The 24,474-nt window shown below is 43.7% G+C and overlaps 1 protein-coding gene across 2 annotated transcripts in view; it reads left to right on the top strand.

The window, feature by feature from the left end:
- The window catches only part of LOC138246243 (uncharacterized), a 796,965-nt gene that overhangs the window by 190,102 nt on the left and 582,389 nt on the right, over positions 1 to 24,474 (top strand). For both annotated transcript variants that reach the window (XM_069200654.1, XM_069200655.1), the window contains exon 2: positions 9,002 to 9,028. In XM_069200654.1, the coding sequence (XP_069056755.1) occupies positions 9,002 to 9,028 (27 nt within the window). The remainder of the gene's footprint in view (positions 1 to 9,001; positions 9,029 to 24,474) is intronic.

The following is a 24,474-nucleotide window of genomic DNA, read 5'->3' as shown; positions in this document are numbered from 1 at the left end:
ACAGCTTGCGGCCACTCACAACAAGGAACTGGAAATCCTCAACACAGCCTCCTGTATACCCCAAACACACATCACACACCACACAACAGCATTGCTCACAAACATGCACCGCACTGTTGCACTATAGACCACTAGCACTTATTCCCACATAATCACACACTCTCCACCTCCCACAAAACACATCACCATCTGCATAGCCCATTCACCACACACCCATCAATATCACCATGTCCTCGCAAAAGCAGCCCTGTTTCATAGATGAGGAGTTGCGTGCCATGATGGACGAAATTGTTAGGGAAGAGCCACAGCTGTTGGGTGCACAGGTGCAGCATCATCAACAAAATAAGTAGACTGTTCCAAAATTACTAAGAAAGTGAAAAAGATGCACGGTCGAGATCAGTTAGGGATACCCATAGTATCAGGAGAGCCCTCAAGACTGGCGCTGCAATGTCTGGCGGACCATCCCGAGAACCGGGATGGTGCTAAAACGAAGGCAATTTGCCAGGTTAGGGTCTGAAACAAATACTGACTAAGAAAAGGAAAATTATTATTGTGAATGAGTGTAGGAGAGAATGAGAAGGGCAAAATTAGCTCTGAACCTTAAACATCACTTTAATGAGTCAGAGGAAAGGTGCAGGCTAAGGTTAAAAACAAAACAGAATGTCTATGGGAATGATGTTCCACTACACTCTAAGGAGGGAAAAAGGTAGTGTACCTAATCCTGTCAAAATATGGTCTACATGTTTAGTGTCTTAATGGTCAACGAGTGATCCCACGACGCTTCGTCAGGACCCAGAATACTACTTCTCCTATCAAACATTTACAAAAAAGTGTTAAGATGTCACTTACGGAACGAAGACAAGTTGTCAATGTCAGTTGGTCACACAGTCGCCCATCCCATAATCGAGAATGAGCTTCCTAGGAACGCGCTAGCCATAACCAAAGGAGAATTATTTTTCACTTCCTTGGTCCGTCAAGAGACCTACCCTCTGCCGCGCGCCTGCAAAAAATTGGTGCAGCAGACATCCATAGCCAGGAAAATTGAGTTATGGCGGAGGATCGTCCACAAGGTGAACTCCGTGGGAAACTATCCACGCACAAGGGACGACATAAGGAAAAGGTGGAACGACCTATGGGGGAAGGTGAGTTCCATGGCATCACAACACCAGATTGCCATTCACAAGACTGGCGGTGGACCCGTACCTCCTCGCCCAGAGTTTATATCATGGGAGGAGAAGATCTTGGCTATCCTGCATCCTGACTAGAATCACCGGAGGAATTGAAACTGGTAAGTCACCTACACTCCCCTACCACTTTGTACACCTGTATCGCATGTGTTCCTGTCACCCTATCACTCCCCAACCCACCTAACCCCACACTGAAACCCACCCCCCTAACCACCCATACCCATTTCCCCTGCATGTCCACACCACTCAACTAACACCTTCCCTATGTCTGCACTCTCAAATATAAGTAAAGCATGTTCAGCATGATGCACTGCCAATCCCACAATGCATCACCCTTCACTGACCTAAAAATGCACAACACCCATCCCATAGGTACACCTTCATAGGATGACAAATACCAATGAATAAGCAGGTCTCAAGAGCTAACCAAGAAACGGCAATGTCAGTAATGCAAAAATACTGATATGTCATCACATATCACGTGTAATCAAATAAATTAAACTATATTCACTACAGAGCCATAAATAAACTGGATACTGCCAATGCCATACCTGGGGAGCAACCATCCAGCACCATGTCCCTGGCTAGGCAATGTGAAAATGTGAGGTAGATATGAATGGTTCTTGTTGCTGTCAACAGGTACGAATGCTAATGTCAGCCAGCAGCAAGTGCCACAAACACCCAGTCCTCCACCAGAAGAAAGCCCCAATGATGACAGCAACTTTGGATGTCTGGATCTGGAAGATCTTCCTGGCCCATATGGCACCTCTGGTCAGCTACACTTCACAAGCTACCCCCACCCCATGCCAGACCCCCTCACTACTGAGACAGATACTACACCAGTCACCCAACGTCCCCAGACCCGTGTCCCCAAGACACGTCAATCAACAGTGTGCCCACCTGTACAGGGACCGGAGTCAACACCTACCAGGCAAGAGGATGGAGGACCTGGTGTGAGTGGGAGTGGGTACACTGTTCCAGGGACACATGCACAGGGGGCGAGGGCCAGTGGGAGGTCATCTGTGGCTCAAGGAGTGGGGCAACGCAGGGAACCGACTGGCCAGGAGGCACAATCACAAGTCCTAGGAGCATACCAAAATTCACAGGACAGTATGGGCCAGATCCTCACCACTGTGCAGGAGAACCAGAGGCTGCAGCAGGAACAACACCAGGAGGCCATGCAGAAGTGGCAGGCCCACAATGTCACCATGGCCCCCATTGCAGAGGGGCTTAGGGAAATAGCCACAATGCTGCATGTGTCGTCCACCCATCAACAGGCCCCTTCGCCCAGCCAGAGTCATGCCCAGCCCTCTACATCTTCTGCAGCTAGTGGACTGGAGGCCCTACCAAAGGACTCACAGGCAACCAGCACCCCTCCCTCTGTAGCTGAGGAACCCCACCCCCCCAAACATTCCCTGAAAGCCAGACATCTTTCAGAGACTGTAGCCAAGACCAAAACCACTGCCAGGAAGTGATCTTCTCCTAACATGTCTCCCTGTTGACTTTTGAATGCCATTGCTTCATTTTCCTATGGCCCAATAGATACTGGACCTGTGTTACCAACTGATTGGGCCACTACACTGAAGACTTTGTCCACCATCACCCCAATCCTTTACACTATCCCTTCCTTTTTGTAATAAGAATAAACACATTTAAACACAAAGCTAATGTATTTGTGCTTATATTCAATCACTATGCAATGTCTGTACTACTATGTGACAGTGTAAATGTTACTGAACATCAGTTTTCATCCAAAATACTGTCAGCTTGTTGTAATCTTTCTCAGAGTGAGTGTTTGCTACCATTCACCATCCACCAATGTTAGTGATATTCCATGGGTACTCAGTAGTGACCACTGCAATATCTTGGAAAAAAGGGTAAAACATATACATTGGAAGAAGTTTATTGTCCAACAACATGATCCTGTGTCATATACCATACTAGATTCACAGGCCTCATGTCCTACAAACACAGCACTGAAATAAACCTTCACCATTACTACACACATCACACAACCTCAGTAATGACCTTAGAACACACACCAAGAATAGATCCATGTCATGTTGTCTGAATGCCACACTCTTCTATATGGCATCCAGTGCTGGGGAAACTGTCAGGGAGACCCTAATAACAGAGGTGAAGTATGAGGCCATCAGTACAGCCATAACAGTACCAACAGCACTTCCTAACAACAGAGGAACTCTGAGTCAAGTATGTGATTTGGCCAAACTAATCTGAGCAAACATACATTTGAAACATAGCAAAGGCAGGAGTACAGTAACCCCGAATCTCCCTCCTTTATCACTAACCACACTGAGATGACTGAGGCGGAGCACACCACATACTACTGAATTGAATATAAGAGCTGCCACACTCCACTTTACGAGGTGATTGTAATAAACTCAACCACAAACCTACCTGACTGTCATTGGCGTAGTGACACGAAGAGTCAAAATGCAGTATTTAGTTCAGCCCCTGGAACAAGAGAGGGGGATCCTGATGACCTAAGAATACAGAGCACACCAAAGAGCCATAAAAGCAGACGAGGAGAGAAGAAGCAGCTGACCTGATACCAGTCTCAACGGCCTGTCTGCATCCCTCTTCAAAAACTGTGTCAAAGTTGATTTGTCTTGCAGCTGTTGACTCCTTAAACCTGGCAGGGCTGCTTGCCTTTGAAAAGACCTCCAGTGAACAGCAGACCTGTTTTAAAGAATCTTTAAAAGAGAAGACTTTGAGGCCTCTGGAACTGCCAAAACCTGACACCCAAAGCCATCACTGCACCCGCCACCTCTGGCCTGAGTCAAAGTGGGCCACCGGTTTGACCCCTCCTGGACTAACCAACACTACCTGTAGCCCATACATGCATGGTAAGGAATAACCCAACACCAAAGGACACCCCTGAATCCGTGGCTACAAGACCTAGGAGAAGAGGAACAAAGGTGTCCCTCCAACACTGAGAATCACAAGGCATGAGCCCACTTGCTTGTTCAGCCCGACTGGCTTCCTAGCCAGAGCCTGAAGCCTCTTTTCATGGTGACTGATATCCATAGAAATGCATTGGGCACCCAATGCTGAAAATCACCTCTGCACCTGGACTCCCCAGTGCCTCCTGAAGTGACCTGTTGGAGTTGCCTAGGACCGTGCCTATACTTACGTCAAGACCAGGAGATTGGTCCTGTAAGTCGTTGTGAAATGCCTGAATGCAGTACGTGTTTTTCATCCATAGGATAACATTTCAGAACTCCGAAATTGCACCATGTCCACTTTTTAAAGTGTAAAGAATTCCTATTTAAAAACATACTTACCTGAATGATTTTTCTCTAATGCCTAAAGATATATGAAGATACTTGCTATTTTTATAAATTGGTGTGGATGTCCTTTTTGAATCGTGTCATTTACTGACTTTTGTGTCTATTTGTAGATGTCTTGCACTCCTCTGTGTTAAGCTTAAAGCTGCTCGACCACACTACCCCTAAATAGAGCACCTTTAGGGGTAGTGTGGTTCCCACAGAGAGAAAATGGAGCAAGTCCTGACTTCTGGGAGAAATTATCCTGCACCTTTATTGCGATGAAAGTGCTGCTCTGGATAACGTAGCCGAACATTTCAGTTGCTCAGCTCAACTGATTAAAAACACTAAAGGACAGGATGACCTCTGTAATTATATAATTAAATGAAGAAGGACCATTTTCATTTTAAGAAAACAAGAGCAAGGAGGGCTCCAGGTGCCAATGTAATACCAGGTGGCCTGTTTAAATCAAACACAGAATATTGGGACTGGCTGGCACCTTTGTCCAAGGCTTCATTCCTTACATGCACTGTCTTTGATTCTTGGTATGCTCTATTGTGTATCCCATCTATAAACACAAGGGCAGTAGATCGGATCACTTTAGTTACCACTTAATTGCGCTGCTGGATATGGAGAGCAAAGCGTATGCAAGGATTTTCCTAAAGGAGCTTGACAAGTAGTCAAATGATAACACAATTCCCTTCTTCCAAATAGATTTCAGACCTAATTGTAGTCCCACTGATAATATAGGTGCGGATTATGACTGTGACGGTCTTGAGAACGCCAGGGTCATGGTGGCAGTCTGACTGCCACCAAAGCGGTGGTCTGACGGATTAGGCGGTGGTGTGACCACCACATTATGACCGTGGTGGTTGGGCCACGGTGAGACCACCAGCCCCGCGAGTTTCCCTCCACAGGAGGGACTGGCAGGGACGACCCCCCTATCACCTAGATTTTACATGGCAGTAGCACCTCCAAGTAAAGGCTGGTGGAGATGGATTGCAGGGGGCCCCCATGCTCAGCCCTGTCGCTCTTTTCACTATCTGCTTTGAAGACAGTGAAAAGCGCGACGGGTGCTAGTGCACCCTACGCACCGCAGCATTGCTGCTGGTTCAAATATGAGACGGTGTCAATGTTGTGTGTTGTTTCCCGCTGGGACCCTAAACCCTAAAGGGGCCCACGGGAAGGCGGCCGCACTGGCGGCATCCTGCCCGCGGGACTTTGGCGGGCGGTGAATAACGTCCGCCAAAGTCTAAATGAACCCCCTAGTGACAATATCATTTCTGATCCATTGTCCAATGAATCGAAAAAGATCCTCACTATCAGCATGCTCTGTTGATTATGCAGCCGTTTTTGAGGAGGTTGATTGTCGCACTATGGTGCGAGTGAAAGTTGCTAGTGTCCTCACAGTCTCAAAGAAAATAAATCTGTACGGACAAGTGCTTTAAGCAAGGCTGCATACTTACCACTCCTCTTCAGTTTCTACACAGCAGACTTCAGCACATCATTAGGCAAAGCTGTAATTTCCTATAAAGATAAAAAATGTTCACCTGTAAATTTTTAGAGTACCCAGATAATATTGTCATATTGGATCACACCTACATCTGCCCTCAAATGATGTTTAACAAATTACATCTTTGATCTTGAAAACAAACTAGAACTGAGACAGTCAAAATCTAAAGTTAGAATATATGGCAAATATAAAAAAAAAATGTATGCATTCTTATTCCCACATTTTATATGCTGCATGCTACAAATATATGTTTATCTAGCTTATAGGAAAAAGGTACCCCAAGATTCCAATTAGCAAAAATGAAACACAGAGGAGCCACAGTAGCATATGGCCACTGCAGACTTAACGCAAAAGTATAAAGTCCTTCAACCGGTGTCTTTATGATAATTGGCTTGAAATCAATTTTGAATATGTTCTTTTTAGACTGTTGTACAGAATCACTAATGTTATCAGAGTGTTTCATTTATATTGAGTGAAATCAATACGTTTTTTGCCTCTCTGGGCAGTGTTACATTTTTACGTCATTTTATGTACGATTGTAATTAATGAAATATAATTAATTTCTTCCTTACACTACTGGACCTGAGAAAGATCACAAGACAACTAGGCCTGCGTCTGTTATGTTAGAGAAGCCCTGAAGGACTTGACTTGCTCCCTCCTGCACCCAGGACAAAGTGGACTCCAAGGGTCATACGACTGACCTCATGTTCAAGTTCCAGAAACACAGAAAGCTTCAAGAGGCATTATCTTGCAATATGCCAGTTGACCAGTTCCATCTGGACCAGCCCTGGACTTGCTTTTGGCCTCTTATGGAGTTAGTGCTGAGCTATAAGTGCTGCCCCTAAGGTTCTGAACCCTGTGTATTGCGCCTGAGGTCCTGGCAGTGTTGACTGTGCCTGGTTTGACCTCCCCTACCACCCTCAAAACCTGGGACTTAGAAACATTTTCAACTGGGAAAAAGCTACCAAACGGATCTACACAAGGTGCAATGCCACTGGGCTGAAGATTCAAGTTTCTCCCACTCAGTGCTTCTCCAAAATAGCAAATATGATTTACCAGGACCTTGCGGAGAAGATATCTGGCTTCATGGAACCCTGATCTGCTTCAACCCACAGCCTTGCCCAGATGAAGGATTGTGAGCTCTGAAAAAGTGACCAATTTCAAATGTAGAAACTAGACCGGGTGAAACTGCTAAAAGTATCCAGCCACTGAGAAGATTTTCTTGGGAGTGAAATTCTGATTTCTACCACCCAGAGGTTTTCCTGCCAAAACCATCAGCTTCACCGGAACTGTGTCCAACAGGTATCCTACCTCGTGGAGCCATCTTTAATGAAATGACATGCCTGCTGCCTTGCCCCGCTGATATATTTTTGCATTAATTTTCAAAACTAAGGGCCTGATTTAGTTATTGGTGGATGGGTTACTCCTTCACAACAGTGACTGTTATCCGGTCTACCGAAAGCTAAATCCCAATATTTCCTACGGAATCTAGATTTCAGTAGACAGGATAGCCGTTACCGCTGTGACAGAGTAAGCCATCCGCCAATACCTAAATCGGGCCCTGAGAGCCAAGGTAAAATGTCTGGTGGGTTAAACCTGGTTTCTGTATCTGACCTGTGTTCCATCGTGGTCTGTCTCAAATTGTGCCTTGGGCTAGGCCTACTGCAACCTATTGACTGTGATTTGCTCTCAAAACTTACTGCCGCTCTTTTTATTTTAAACTTTAAAAATCCATATTTTTGGTTACCCTTATTGTATTTTTATTGTTTTTATGTAAAAAATGTATTTGAATTTACTGTATTTTTCTAATTTACTTTGGGATTCTTCTTTATTGTGTTGTGTTTTACCTTCATTACTACATTAGCTCTGCATATTTTTTTTTTACATATTGCCCTAAGTTAGGCATGTCTGCTTTTTGGCGTGGCTAGAAGGGGGGCAGGGAGTTTGAGAGGAAGTGGGAAGGGGGCTAGTACAGGATACAGGGGCTCTAGTGAGAGGCACTGGTCCAGATTTCTATAATGCTAGCTAGTAAAATACCTTAACAGGTTAATATGCCAGATGCAGGAATCTGTCTATCAACTACAAGCCACAAAACTCAATAAAGTAAGTGTTATCTTTCTTTCAGGTGCAACAAAGAATAAGCCTGTGCCTTTAAATTTTATTTGTCTATTACGATTCTGATAGTGTCTCAAAGCACTTTGAAGTAGTTGCAAGAAACCAACACCATTGATTAAGTATAGACTTATTTACCTTAATATATATGGCAGAGGCAAGGTCAGATCTGCCGTAATTGTTAGGGTGGATTGCAGGGTATTTTTATTCTGCTACCCCTCTGTGTCTTCTTGCCACCCCTCTGGTCAACCACTTCAGGTATAGTTCTGAAATCTCCTGCCGCATGTTGGTTGGGTTAAAACATGACTGCAAAAACTACTCAAGGTACCTTGTGGCGCGCCAGTAGTGGCAGAACAATAGCCTCGACAGCCCCCCTGGTACATGGTCACCATTCTCCAAAGGCACCCTCAGCAGCATGCTGTCACGCACTGCGTACTGGCTGGCACTGTGCACGGGCCGCGGGCCCGAGAGCTCCTGACTCGGTGAGGAGCTTCCGCCATATACTTGCAGGGGGACCCCCTCAAGTTTTGTGACACCACTAGGTATCGATGGGTGCTACCATGCCCTAGCTACCTTAACTTCACTCCCACTGTCCCTTTAAACTCCGTAAGCATTGCCAGAGCAAAAGGTCTGACTTTAATCAGTTAACTCATTCATATATATGTACCTATAGATACTGTTCCTATGTGTGAGCACATTAAAGGAATGTTTACTGGCCTTGCTTTGCCAAAGCTTATTTGTTACTTATTTTAGAGGTTTAAAAGAAATAGTGCATAAACGAATTGATTAGAAGCTTTGAAACATTTAAAAGAATCTAATTTTGTTCATTATAGTTCCATTTAGCTGGTTAAGAAATACTCAGTATTTTGTGAGTAAACAATGTATGTTTTCCTCTGTTACAGATCTGGCCATTGGACTCCTTCTTTCAGGTATGTAGACACCAGAATGTCTTCTCCTAAAACATACATACATTTAATCCACGAAATGTAATCGCCCATGTTCCCCAAGGCACTTTTATTCTTAGTTTGCAGTAAAGTTTACTTGTTTAATATTTAATACTGATCTGAAAAGACTTCCGATGCAGAGGAGTACTCCTTAAAATGGAAACAGTAGGATCACCGCGCACTATTTTCGAAATATTTCAGCCTTTGATTCAATAGAAGAACTAGTCAAAACAGCGTATTCAATCGTGAAAAAATGTTTTCATAATTACTCTTTTTGACAAAAAGAAAGCATTTTCAAGCAGTTAAAACGGTACTAATATGAAATCTCCGCATTAAAATATTGTGTCAGTTGCTTATTTGAATATCTTTTATAGTTGTAAAGGTCGAGTAGTGTAAGTTTGGAATTCTGAACTTTCAAAGTGGGCCTTACATCAAGAAACATTCCACTATCCAACAAAACTTTTGTAAGCACCTCTTAACAACAAACAAATGATCGCAAAATACAAAATGAGCAACGAGCCCAATGAACAGCTTTTCCACTTTCTCCCACGGTAAGTAATTTCGAAAGGAGAATTGTTAACTTATTATAAACAACCGCCGCTCAAGGCCTCGACCCGAGGCCACAATATAGGAAAATACATAGAGTGATGCTGCCATAGTAAATAATAGTGTGAAAGAGTCCAAATCAAAATGTAGAATGTTCAATATCTTCTTTATTGTGCTTGTACAGCGGACATAGATCGCAGTGTTACAGTAAAATGATACAGCCAATGCAATTCGCACTGCATGAATGCAAAAATGAAAGAAGGATTTTGCACTCGTGCAGTGTGAGTTGCGGTTTGTCTACTGTCCTGGACATGAGCTAAGGTGTCAAGTACGGGGGTGGCCTGGCCTTGCATTAAAAGGATCCAGGGTGCGTAGCCTAGCGGGACCCCATGCATATGTGTATGGTGAACTACAGTTACACGAAACGCGTATCATGGTATACTGGCTGTAAAAAATAAGAATTCGCTGAAGAGGTTCGCAGTGGTGAATGAAACACATTGGCTGTGATGGATTCAGTATAGTAACACAGGCTGTCTGCACAGTTCACAGCATTTTGGCCTGTACTCCTTGCACTGGAGCTGAATGCGGCACAGTTCAAGCTTCTGATGCTTCAAAAAGCCAGTGGAGAGCGACTGCCTGCTGGGATATGGGCGGGCAGCTGACAGTTCAACAGGATTTTTTAAATGGATCAGCAGTGGTGAAAGGGATCTTAAAGGCATAGCTGAAAAGAGCTTTGGTGAGTGACTTGATGGGTTGGGAGTGGCGTGACAAATGCAGAGAGAAGGTGAAAAGTTTTGAGATGGAGTGGTGGAATACCAGGGACTGTAACTGAGAGCAGTCAACAAACCATTATTCAGTCTGTCAGTTGGTGAAAGAAATGGGTATGGAGGAGGCTGTGGAAGCACTCCGTTGACGTGCCCATTTTCACCATCTATGACATACTGCATCACAGCTGTTTGACTTGCGTGCCGCCAGGATTGCACTCCAATCAGCACAAAAACAACAAGGAGGAGCTGAGATTCAAGATCAGTCACTTTTTCTCCATTTCAGCTGAGCAAAGAAAAATAGGTGTCATCAAATATTGACAACTCAAACTCGCTAGTCTTGTACTCTACAATACAGATAACAACAACTGGATGATACTCTCTATAATAATCAAGTTCCAACTGTTGATTCTGCAGTCTCCCCATCAAACATAATTCCTAAAGTTTACAGTTCCATCAACAGCAATAAAAACATTAAACTGGCAACTACAGAAATTAGAACGCCAAGTAGAACGTCTTAGTCTCTTGCGACATGTGTCACCAATCTGGATAATAAATTGAATACTTGAAACATAATGTGGATCTTATACCCATAATTCTTTCCACTATAAAATTGCTAGTAGTTGTTCTTCAATAATTGATAAACTCTCCACTCTGCCAGAAATGCTTAAACAGCTACTAGATGACAAGAAGGCGTATAACAGGTTATTCATCATCAAAGCCTACTGATGCTTTCACTGGGGCAAAGAACTTACTTCTCGCCTTAACACCAAACACCACTCTCAGCCCAATTCTGAAAAAGATCACATAGTATCTATCCACTTGAAAGGAAAAGATGAGCACAACCCAATTCAGGGTAATCAACTGACTATCAGCTCACAAAACTAATCAGTTAAAATTTTTGAGTAAACTAAATGCCCCATATTGAATCAAGTGTAAAGGAACCCTCAGTGGAATTCCCATCATACAGTATCTCATTGCAGTCTTCTTCCTTCTGAGACCTCTCCCTCGGATATGTCAGTGAGATGGCATTAATGTAATGTTATGTTATGTTACACTAATTTGTCAAGCACACTATCACCTGGGAGGATTTCCTGGTGATGAGCAGGTATGTGTGCCTACCCATACCTATGGTAGGTTGGCTAATTAAAAAGCCAGGTTTGCAGCTTCTAGGGGAATTTAAGAAGAGAGGAGGAGGCTCTGACGTGGAAAAGGAGGCCGTTTCTCACTGTAGGAGCAATGTAAGAGAATGTCCGTCCTCCTGACCTGGGTCTGTGTGTGCATGGGATGTGTACAAGTAGGAGTCCTGTGGAGTTTAGGTGTCCAGGAGGTTCGTGGAAGGAGGTCTGACTGTTCAGGTAGGTGATGCCTGAGTTGTGTAGTGCCTTGAATTTGCATGTGAGGAGTTTGAATTGGACATGTTTGTGTATGGGGCACCAGTGCAGTTCTGGGAGGTGTGATGTGAGTTCTGTGTGGGAGGTTGAGGATGAGTTTGACTGGCAAGTTCTGGATAAGGCCTTCTAGTGAGTTGCGTGGTGATCCCAGCATAGAGAGAGTTCCCATAGTCCAACTTGCTGGTGACTAGAGCGTGAGTGACAGTCAATCCCTAATTCCAATAGGCCTAATTCAGTCACAGCATCAAATCTAACATCTCATCCCATTATATCAACAAAAGAACTGCAAATGCAAGCAAGTGGAGATACAAATAAATCACAAATCTCAAAAGAATAAACCAGGGTCACAGTAGCAGTGTCCTCCATAAGAACATTTAGAATAAACAACATAGGTCGTATAGTCGCAGACACTAAAGACTAGTTAGGGAACCAATTACCGATAAAATCTAATACCTCTAAGGTGGATGAAGAAACTGTTACTAGCCTGACTCTGTCAACTGTTGTAGATAGCAAACATTCAACAAACTGAATAAAAGATGTCTCAACTACAGAAAGTACCCAGGCTTCTGCCACACCTCATAACTACAATGCAAAGGAACAGATCAAAAGTTTGCGTCAGGAATTAATCGCAATCAAAGGGGAAACAATTAGCTATGCTGCAGAAAGAGAACCTACCAATAGAATACTAATTTTTACACCAGGATATCTGGCTAGAGGAAACAAGGACATTCTAATAAGCGGTAATATATTTCGCCTCTTACACTCAGGACATTCTAGGCATCCATTTTGCTCAACACTCATGTTGGAAAATGGATTATTGGTAAGGGCAGGTAAGTACCTACACTTAGCAATAGGTCACTGACCTCCACTTAGGTCCAGTAAGGCCTCAGTAAATGAAACCCAGCTCAACCCTTGGTAGCTTGGCAACGAGCAACAAGGCTTAACTTAGGAGACAGAGTGTAAAGCATTCAAATACCACAAATTAAATAAAACACAGGAAACAGTTTAAAAATCCAAAATCAATTCATAAAAATAGGAAATATTTTTAGCTTTAAAATGACACACAAATGAATAAAATCGGTTAAGGGGAACAGGAGATATGAATTTTTAAAGAATTATTGCTTTCTAGCGCATAGAAACAAAAAGCGCCAATCTGGTCGCACCTCGACCGGGGCAAAGTCAAAGTTTAAGGCTGACCGCGATGGAGCCCGGCTCGGCTACAGCCCGCGGGAGGCCTCAGTCAAAAGTTTACCTTAGGACTTAGTCGTTTTTCTGAAGATTTTCTTCAGTGCGACGAACCTGCCAGTCCAATCCGACCTCCTGGAACTTTTCCTTGGATATACGTTGCGGGAGCCCGTGGTGGAGATTTTTACCTTCGGACTTAGTCGTTTTTTTGAGGTGAAAATCCTTCGACCAGGGCAAACCTGGATCTTGATCCGACGTCCTTGGAGCCCTCCTCGGATACGTTGGCTGGGAGGTCCCGGTCAACTTCCTACGTTCGGACTTAGTTTATTTTTTGGAGATTTTCTTCACCGGGACGAACCTGCAAGTCAGGCCGGGTCGCGGTTGAGGAAAGCCAGCTAGAGTTGCCATGGCAGGTCGGTCCCTCTCTGAAGCTTTTTTTCCAAAAGTTCTCCAAACTTCTGGATCTTCTTCCAGATGTTCTTTTAAGGTTCTTTTGGGGTCCACAGCTCACCCCAAGGTTCCAGAAGCTCTGAGATGCTCCTTGGGGGTGTGAACTACAACTCCCAGAATGCACCTGGTGCAAACTCCTTTTTGGCCACTGGACAGTGGACAGCTGGTTGGTTTCTTCAGGAGTTGGTGCAGGGGACTCTGGTTAGCAAGTTTTCACCTGTAGCTAACAGGGAGTCCCTCCTTGAACCAATTGAAGCCAGGCAAAGTCCTTCTTGTGGTGAAGCCCAAGTGTTCAGCTGGTGCAGTCCTTCAGAGTGCGGGGTCCAGGTGCAGGCCAGGGGTCCAGCAGGGCAGTCCTTCTTCTCCTGTGGTTCGTCCTTGTTGGAATCTGATGGGGATCTGAGGTGTGGGTGCAGGTCTGACATTTTTATCCTTGCTCCTGGGTGAAAAACAGGAGGGTCCTGGTTCTCCAATCAGGGGCAGGGTCCTTCCCCCTGTGATGACCACTTCCTGAGAAGTGTGGCAAAAATCAATCCCAGGGAGCAACATTCCTCAAAAATCCATCATGGCAGAAAGTGATTTTTGGAGGTTACATCTAGCTGAGCCCACCCACTGGTGTGGCGAAAAATCCTAAATATACGCCTCTCCTGCCCTCTCTTGATCTAATCAAGGGGGCACCCAATTGTCTGGGATTGCAGGATGTGGGGGTGTTGCAGTGTTGCTCCAAATGTCCTTCTCTGCCTTTGAAGACCAGTTTGGCAGCTCTCCCTCTTCCTGCTTCACCATCTGCTGAGGGGAGATCTCCTCCCACAGGCACATCTCTTTTTGTGGAGCCAGGCCACTTCACACCCCATCAAGGCAGCCTGGCCAGGCTGTCAGAGGCTGGTCAATCAGAGGACAGCAGCAAAAACACTGCAGGGCTGAAGTTGGCAACTTTTCAGGTAAAGTTTAAAACTCTTTACCTGAACAAGTCATATTAAATCCCACAACTGGAAGTTGTGGGATTTATTATAACAATTAATTTGATACCAAACGTCTGGTATCTGTTACTTAAGGGGATGGCAACACAGGTAACTTGGAAAACCTCCATAAAACTGATCATATAGACAGTCAAACAAAAGTAATTGCCAACTGGGAGATCAATCTACGCAAGGAGACCACAAAGTATCCAGCTGTATTAGTCCTTGTTAGACCTGACAGCCTTAGGGTGGTCACCTCTTACTTTTTGCCTGCCTCCTTCCATTGTTGAGATACTTTTTTTGCTGGTTCTTAGACTCTGCGGACTTTACCACTGCTAACCAGTGCTAAAGTGCATAGGCTCTCTCCCTTTAAACATGGTAACATTGGATCATACCCAATTGGGCTATTTAATTTACTTATAAATCCCTAGTGGAGGGCACTGTATGTGCACAGGGCCTGTAGATTAAAAGCTACTAGTGGGCCTGCAGCACTGATTGTGCCACCCACTTAAATAGCCCCTTAACCTTATCTCAGGCCTGCCATTGCAAGGCATGTGTGTCAAGTTTCACTGCCAATTCGACTTGGCATTTAAAAGTACTTGCCAACCCTAAAACTCCACTTTTTCTACATATAAGTCACCCCTAAGGTGTGCCCTGGGTAACCCCTAGAGCAGGGTGCTGTGTAGGTAGAAGGCAGGACATGTACCTATGTAGTTTACATGTTCTGGTAGTGTAAAGCTCCTAAATCTGTTTTTACACTGCTGTGAGGCCTGCTCCCTTCATGGGCTAACATTGGGGCTGCCCTCATACATTGTTTGAGTTGTAGCTGTTGATCTGAAAGGAGTAGGAAGGTCTTATTTAGTATGGCCAGACTGGTGCTACAAAATCCTGCTGACTGGTGAAGCTGGATTTAATATTACTATTTTAGAAATGCCACTTTTAGAAAGTGAGCATTTCTCTGCACTTAAATCTTTCTGTGCCTTACAAACCATGTCTGGCTAGGTTTAGTTGACATCTCCTTGTGTATTCACTCAGACACACCCCAAACACAGGATACTCAGCCTCACTTGCATACATCTGCTTTCTGAAAAGGTCTTCCTGGGATGGGAGGGTGGAGGGCCTGCTCTCACACAAAGGACTGCCACCCTCCCACTGGGACCCTGGCAGACAGGATTGAACTGAAAGGGGACATGGTGCACTTCTAAGCCACTCTTTAAAGTCTCCCCCACTTCAAAGGCACATTTGGGTATAACAACAGGGCCTCTGCCCCTGCCCCTGCTTTTCAGTGAGCCGTGTACTATAATAATATGTGTTGAATTTATTTTTTATATATATACAAATTCACCATGCAACTTTAGGGACAATTGTACACGTGTTCAACGGGTGCCTCAGTATTTTCATAAGAATAATTGACTGTTCATTTAGTCAACATTTGGGGTTTTAGGGTGTATTCCCCATTGTAGTGCACCGTTGCAGATATAGGAGTCAGACTAATATAATATAAGCTAGTTTTCCTTGGTGCGCCATTTCTCCCAGTAAAATACACTCCTTCTAGTAGAGATTATAGGCCAAAAAAGACTTCATCTTTACAAGAAGGACTCCTTGTGTGGCAAAATTTGATGCACAGCCTGCCAGAAATGATGCACAGCCTTCATCACGTTGAAAATGTAACCGCACAACGAACCGGAAACGACGTAGCCTGACTTCGCAACGAGAAGATCGATGCAGCACCAGCGTAGCGACCGGAACTTCGATGAACGGCCTCACTGGATTGATGCATAGCCAAGCCGGAACAATGCAGCCCGATTTCCAGAGAGGAATAGGCCCATAAGAGGCATGTCAATATCTAATTCCGCTGCTGTAGACGTTATTGTAAAACCATACAATCGTCCCTGTCCATTCTTTCAAGCTGATATATTTGAAAATGGTGTACTTAATAAAGTACTGCATAACATCATGCTGATTAATGTTAATCTGCAGGTTTAATATACGCAGATCCCACTGATCTTTTAGAAAGTCACCTTCTGACATAAGACTTATAAGGAAAACTAATCAATAAGTGCTTTATCAGTTTGTCGCTGGTCCCTCTGACACTATGTAACAAATTTGACTTGGCTGGTAACATTACACACCGTTTACATGGCTGAGCTTTAATCCTAGACTACACCTATGTCTCTCGCCTTCATTTTAGTCAGCACCATGATTTCTGAGTTTCATTGAGGCCCAAAAGTGACCATTTGCCAATTCTATCAACTGTGGATTTTGATATAGGCAGATAGGATATCCTTCAGGTTTCTGAAAGAGTATTCCCCTCCACCAAGATCTAAATCAGGCCCTCAGTCTCTTAAAAATTAATTCTTAAAGATGGAAGGATCACAGAGTGCGTTAACATTCTGCCCTGAAATGATTTCATCACTGTAAGATGCGCTACTAAGGTATGTCAAACAGTGGCATAATGATAGGACACCAAAGGCTGAGATTAACAAGTGGTTTACTACGTAATTAAAGAACCTAAAAGCACAACTCTTATCCACCCACAGTGGTGTTTTTACAAAACCTAAAAGCAGACATAAGAGAAAACTATGGGAGGAAAAAACAAATATATTGAAGTCAATGGCTGTTTATCCTTAAGCTTTCAAAACTCAAACATCAATCCAATTTTCAAAAATCTGTCAGCAGACTTAAGGGGAATGAGCTCCTACGGAGAGAAAACGGAGCAAGTCCTGACTTTTAGGAGAAAATATTCTGCAACTTTACTGCGATGAAAGCGCTGCTCTGGAAAAATTAGCCAAACATTTCACTTGCTCATCTCAGCTGATTAACAACACTAAAGTACAGGAGGAACTCTGTAATTATATAATCAATTGAAGAAGCACCATCCTAGTATCAATAAAACAATAGCAAGCGGGGCTCCAAGTGCCAATGTAATACCAGATGGCCTGTTTAAATCAGAAACAGAATATTGGGAATCCTGACTGATCCCTTCATTCCTTACATGCACTAACGTAGATTGCTGGTGCGGCTCTAATTTAAGGGCAGTAGATCAGATCCCTTTCGTTACCACTTAATTGCACTGCCCGATACCGATAGCAAAGCATATGCAACGATTTTACTAAAGGAGCTTGACAAGTAGACAAATTATAATATAATTCCCTTCTTCCAAATAGGTTTTAGACCTAACTGTAGTACCAAAGATAATATTGTGACACTATCATTTCTAATCCATTGTGCAATTAATTAGAAAAGAGCCTCAATATTTGCTTGTTTTATTGATTATGCTGCAGCTTTTGACAAGGTTGATTGTTGGAGTATGTGGAAAAAGCTGGCAGCTTGGGGCATTACAACCCTTTTACTTCAAGCCATTATCTCTTTATACTCATAAACTATGGTGCAAGTGAAACTGATAGTGGCCTCACAGTCTCAAAGAAAATGTGTTGGGACAAGTGCTTTAAGCAAGGGTGTGTATTTGCCCCTCTCCTCTTCAGTGTCTACACAGTAGCCTTCAGCACATTGTTAGGAAAAGCCAGATCATTTCCTGTAAAGATACAAAATCCTCACCTGCAAATCTTTACAGTACCCGGATGATATGGTCATACTAGATCACACCTACATCAGCCCTCAAAGGGTGTTGATCAAATTATGTCTTTGATCTTTGTTAGAAATGGGGTCTTTGGTTGACAGTCAGGTTACCCCTGTTCAAGCAAGGACCCTCACTCTAGTCAGGGTAAAAGAGATTCACTCTCAGCTAACCCCTGCTGACCCCCTTGGTAGCTTGGCAGAGCAGTAGGCTTAACTTCAGAGTGCTAGATGTAAAGTATTTGTACCAACACACACAGTAACTTAATGAAAACACTACAAAATTACACAACACCAGTTTAGAAAAATAGGAAATATTTATCTAAACAAAACAAGACCAAAACAACAAAAATCCACAATACACAAGTCAAGTTATCAATAAAAATGCAAAAAGAGTCTTTAAGTAGTTTTAAACACACACTAGTGCTGCTAGCGTGTAAATGTACCTGGTGTGTGTCAAAAATAACCCCGCACGGGCAGGTATGCATCAAAAATAACTCCGCACAGCGGTACATGAGTTGGAAATCCAGCCACACGATGATCCGAAAACCCTGCAGCGCAGGTTGTGATCTCCCAGCCTCCGTCAGCAATGCTGCGCGTCATTCCTCCTGCTCCGTGTGTCGATTCTTCAGTCGCGTTTCCTGCGAGCGTCGTTTCTCAGCTGCAGAGCCGGAGGCGCGTCGTTTTTTCAGCCCCAGATCGTATTTGCGTCAATCTTTTCCCCGCACAGTGCTCTGTGCGTGGATTTCCTTGTCTTTAGGCTACCAGCTCTCCTTTCAGGGTCCCAGGAACTGGATGGGCACCACAGGGCAGAGTAGGAGTCTCTCCAGAGACACCAGGTGCTGGCAGAGAGAAGTCTTTGCTGTCCCCGAGACTTCAAATAACAGGAGGCAAGCTCTAGATCAAGCCCTTGGAGATTTCTTCTCAAGATGGAAGGCACACAAAGTCCAGTCTTTGCCCTCTTACTCTGGCAGAAGCAGCAACTGCAAGATAGCTCCACAAAGCACAGTCACAGGCAGGGCAGCTCTTCTTCCTCAGCTATTCAGCTCTTCTCCAGACAGAGGTTCCTCTTGGTTCCAGAAGAGTTTCCAAAGTCTGTGGTTTTGGGTGCCCTTTTTATACCCAATTTCTCCTTTAAAGTAGGCTTCTTCAAAGTAAAGTCTCTTTTGAATGTGAAATCCTGCCTTGCCCAGGCCAGGCCCCAGACACTCAGCAGGGGGTTGGAGACTGCATTGTGTGAGGGCAGGCACAGCCCTTTCAGGTGTGAGTGACCACTCCTCCCCTCCCTCCTAGCACAGATGGCTCATCAGGAAATGCAGACTACACCCCAGCTCCTTTTGTGTCACTGTCTAGTGTGAGGTGCTACCATCCCAACTGTCAAACTGACCCAGACAGTGAATCCACAAACAGGCAGAGTCACAGAAATGGTATAAGCAAGAAAATGCTCACTTTATAAAAGTGGCATTTTCAAACACACAATCGTAAAATCAACTTCACTAAAAGATGTATTTTTAAATTGTGAGCTCAGAGACCCCAAACTCCACATGTCCATCCGCTCCCAAAGGGAATCTACACTTTAATCAGATTTAAAGGTAGCCCCCATGTTAACCTATGAGAGGGACAGGCCTTGCAACAACCCAACAGTGAAAAACGATTTTAGCAATATGTCACTGTCAGGACACATAAAACACATTACTATATGTCCTACCTTAACCATACACTGCACCCTGCCCTGCCCTTGGGGCTACCTAGGGCCTACCTTAGGGGTGTCTGACATGTAAGAAAAGGGAAGGTTTAGTCCTGGAAAGTGGGTACACTTGCCAAGTCGAATTTACAGTTAAAACTGCACACACAGACACTGCAGTAGCAGGTCTGAGACATAATTACTGAGGTACTTATGTGGGTGGCACAACCAGTGCTGCAGGCCCACTAGTAGCATTTGATTTACAGGCCCTGGGCACCTCTAGTGCACTGTACTACGGACTTACTAATAAATCAAATATGCCAATCATGGATAAGCCAATTGCATACACATTTTGTAAAGGAGCACTTGCACTTTAGCACTGGTAAGCAGTGGTAAAGTGCCCAGAGTAACAAAAACAGTAAAATCAGAGTCCAGAACACATCAACAACCTCGGGAACAGAGGAAAAAAGTTAAGGGAGACCACGTGAAGGATGAAAGTCTAACAATCTTGAAAACAAATTAGAACTGACAGTCCAAAATAAAAAAGTTAGAATCTTTGGCAAATATCCCCCCCAAAAAAACACCAAAAAGTATGGCATTCTTGTCCCCACATTTTGAGATATGCTGCATTCTACAAATATCTGGGTATCTAGTTTTTAGAAAAAGGTACGCCAAGATTCCTATTAGCAAAAATGAAAAAAAAGAGGAGCCATAGTGGCATATCACCGCTGCAGACAACGCAAAGGTGGACCGTCCTTCAGCCAGTGTAATTCTATTCTATTCTGTGGCCATCAAAGCTTCCCAGGTAGCTTTTCATCTACATTAGAGTTAATACAGTGTAACACTTTTTGAAAGCTCTTCCTCTTACCTTGGAGCTTCCTGAGATTACAAATACGAAAATAATTTGGTATAATCTGTCAAGATCTTGCATGTAAAGTGAAGTTCCTGGTATACTGCTCATTGGTCAACAAAGCCAAGAAGGAAACACTAGAAGATGTTATCATGCCAATTCCCACAAATTACAGTCTCGGTGGGAATCCATGTGCCACGTACCTAACGAATTCTATGAGTTACCTGGAAGAAATTCAATCTGGGAAAGTAATATTTCATACGCAGCATTTCAATCAGCATGTCATGCTGATTAATCACTCTGCAAGCATCCTACAAATGGCAACAAATAAATACTTGCATTATACCTCGGAGTTGTACAAAACTATGACTGCTCAGCGTTAAGTAACAGAAACAGTACAGAAACCAGTAAGAATATTATTGTTTGTATGCACTTTCTGTTGTTCCGAATAAAAGACATGAGACAGTGAGTACCCAGTCATCAATGTTTACATATCTGGTGCAGATTGTGTGACTTGGAGAGAGAATCTATATTGCACCTCATCTGCTGCTGTCCCGGAGCAAAGTTTGAGAGGCAAACACTTGTCAAGCAGACATTCCTGATAAATAACAGAAGAGAATGCAAGGAAGCCTTGAAACACTGTCTTAATTTGCAGAATACCCCAGATCTCTGCCGAGCCGCATTTTTGCAGTCTTAGGGCCATATGTACAAACACTTTTTCCCATAGACACAAAATGGGGAAAAACCTTTGCTACATCTGGCCCTTAGTCCCTAATTATTATTGCAAATACGATCATTATATAATAGTAATGACTGTGTTATATTTGTGATGATTGGTTTGAAATCAATATTTTTTAATATGCTCTTTTTAGACTGTTGTACAGAATCACAAATGTTATCTGAGTGTTTAATTTATCTTGAGAGAAATCAATATATGTTTGCCCTGCTGGGGTAGTAATACATTTTTACCTCATTTTATGTAAGATTTTAATGAATGAAATTTGATACATTTCTTGCTTACATTACTGGACCTGAGAAAGATCAGAAGAAGACTGGGCCTGCTGTCTGTGGCCTTAGAGAAGCCCTGAAGGACTGGATTTGCTCCATTCTGCACCCAGGACAAAGAAGTGGACTTCAAGTATCAATGGATTGCAATTTTCAACTGATCAGTTCCAACTGGACCAGCCCTTGACTTGCTTTTGGCCTCTGCTGGAGTTAGTGCTTACCTCTAAGTGTGGTACATGAGGTTTTGAACCCTAATCTTGTTCCTGAGTTCCTGGAACCGTAGGCTTGACCTCTCCTATAACCCTCAAAACTTTGGACTTAGAACATTTTTCAACTGAGACAAAGCTACTAAACTGATGTAGCCAAGGTGTAATGCCACTAGGCTGAAGAGTCAAGCTTATCCCACTCGGAGCTTCTCCACATCAGCAAATATGATTAAGTGGGAACTTGCAGAGAAGGTATCTGGCATCATGGAACTGTTTTCGGTTACAACCCAAAGCCATGCCCGGATGAATGATTTTGAGCTCCGAAAAACTGACCAAGTGCGAACATAGAAAGCTTGACTTGGTGAAAGGGGTAAAGTATCCAGCCATCAAGAAGATTTCCCTAGGAGTGAAATTCTAATTTCTATCACCCTGAGCTTTTACTGCCAAAACCATCAGCTTCACTGGGACTCTGTCCAACAGCTATCCAAACTTGTGGAGCCCTATTTGGCTACAGCATGCTGCCTTGCATCACTGAATATTTGTGCCTTCCATTTTCAAGACTAAGCCCCTCATTATAAGTTTGATGGTCTCCACCATGGGACTGCTAAATTAGCAGGGAGAACGCCACCACCATGCCGGTGGCAACCCCGTGAACGTGTTACAATGCTCCCGCCGGACTGACTGGCTGGAACATTGCAATACACATTCCCACCGGTCAGTCCGGTGGGAACAGTGCTACGATATAACACTCAGCTCCCTGAAGGGAGCTGAGTGCTATATGGAAGCACAGAGAGGGCCGTCCAGCACCCTTGGAATGTGCACTATCTGCAATGCAGACAGTGCGCATTCCGACTTTGCTGGGCAGTGGGGACCCTGCACTGTCCATGCCCTGTGCATGGGCAGTGCAGTGGCCCCCTTGCACTTGTTCTCTGCCAGCCTTTTCATGATGGGGAAATCGCTATGAAAAGGCTGGCAGAGAAGAAGATTGTAATAACCCAGACAGCGCTGAGTTCAGTGCCGCCCTGGCTGACGTCAACCAAGACCGCCGCCAGCCCTTCGGGAACAATGTTCCTGGTGGGGATGGCGGTCCCCTGGCAGGTCCACCCACCCATGTCATGTTTGGGTGGTTAGACTGCCCAGAGTGCAGAAGTCTGACCATCAACATGAGTGTGGTGGTCCGAGGACCCGCCACACTCGTAATGAGGTCCTAAGTCCCAAGGTAAAATTTCTGACGGGGTTCAACCTGGCTTCTGTATCCGACACCTGCTCCATCATGGCCAGTCTCAAATTGTGCCTCGGGCTAGGTCTACTGCGACTTATTGAGCGAGATTAACTCTCAACACTTGGTGCCACTTTTTTTATTCTAAACTTTAAAAAATCCAGATTTTTGCATCCCCTTATTATATTTTTATTGTTTTTGTGTCATTTTTTAAATTAGAATGTACTGTATTTTTTGTAATTCAATTTGGATTTTTTAATTGTTTTGTTTTAACTTTATTACTGTTTTGGTACTGCATAAATGCTTTACAAAGTGCCCTAAGTTAAGCATGACTGCTCTTTAGCATAGCTAGTGGGGGGAAGGGGAGCAGGGAGAGAGGAAGGGAGAAGGGGGCCATTACGGGATGCAGGTACTCTAGGGAGAGTAACTGCTCCAGATTTCCATTATGCTATCCAGTAAAATAGATTAACAGGTCCATATGCCAGGTGCTGGAAGCAGTTTATCAGCTACAATCTACAAAATTCAATAAACTGTGTTATTGGTTCTTTCACGTGCAATAAAGAATGAGTGTGTGCCTTTAAATGTTTTTGGGCTATAGCAGTTTTGATAGGGTCTCAAATCATTCTGAAATAGTTGGAGGACGTCACTTCAGCTCTTTGCAAGAAACAAACACCATTGAATGAGTATAGACTTCTTTACCTTGATATACATGGTAAAGGAAAGGCCAGCTCTGCCATAATTATTAACAGTGCTTAATTTGTAGAATAATAAGCGCCGGTGCTCATAGCGCTGCTTAGAACCCGGCGGTAAATATCATGCTGTGTGGTCTTAAATCCACCTCAGGCCACTTTAATCCACCACCAGACAAAGGGGGACACCGCAAACTGAAAGTGTTATGATCGCACCATGAAATACAGACAGTGCCTGGGGGTTGCAGAACAGCTATATGAACTGAAAGAGGAGAACAGGACAGCTAGGTACATTTATTTTTAATAATTACTGGGCACATCATACAGGGGAGAAATATTCAATAGCCCTGTTAAATAAGTGCCGGTGCTAAGCACCGGAAACCATCAGCACAAATTAAGCACTAATTATTAGGCTGGATTGTAGGGCATCTTTTATTCTGCTACACCTCGGCGTCTTCTTGCCACCCTTCATATCAACCACTTCAGGTATAGTTAAAAAAAAAACCCTGCTGCATGTTGGTCGGTTTAAAACATAAGAGCAAAAACAACTCGCGGAACCTGTTAGGGCGTCGGTGGCTGCTACCATGCCCTAGCTACCTCAACTTCGCTCCCACCGTCTCCTCAAACTCAGTAAGCACTGCCGGAGCAAAAGTCTGGCTTTAATGAGCTAACTCATTCAAATACTTGCAAGAACAGATGCTGTTCATATACGTGAGTACACTAAAGCAATGTTTACTGGATTTGCAAATGCTTATTTGTTGTATTTATTTTACATGTTTGAAACAAATAGTACATAAACGAATTGATTAAAAGCTTTACAGCCTTTAAAATAATCAAATTTTGTTCTTTAAAGTTCCATTTAGCTGGATTAAAAATACTCAGTCTTTTGTGAGTAAATTATATC

The sequence above is a fragment of the Pleurodeles waltl genome, chromosome 7, assembly GCF_031143425.1.
Source record: "Pleurodeles waltl isolate 20211129_DDA chromosome 7, aPleWal1.hap1.20221129, whole genome shotgun sequence".
Lineage (NCBI taxonomy): Eukaryota > Metazoa > Chordata > Amphibia > Caudata > Salamandridae > Pleurodeles > Pleurodeles waltl.
The sequence above is the reverse complement of the archived record's forward strand: the minus strand, read 5'-3'. Positions and strand labels throughout refer to the sequence as shown.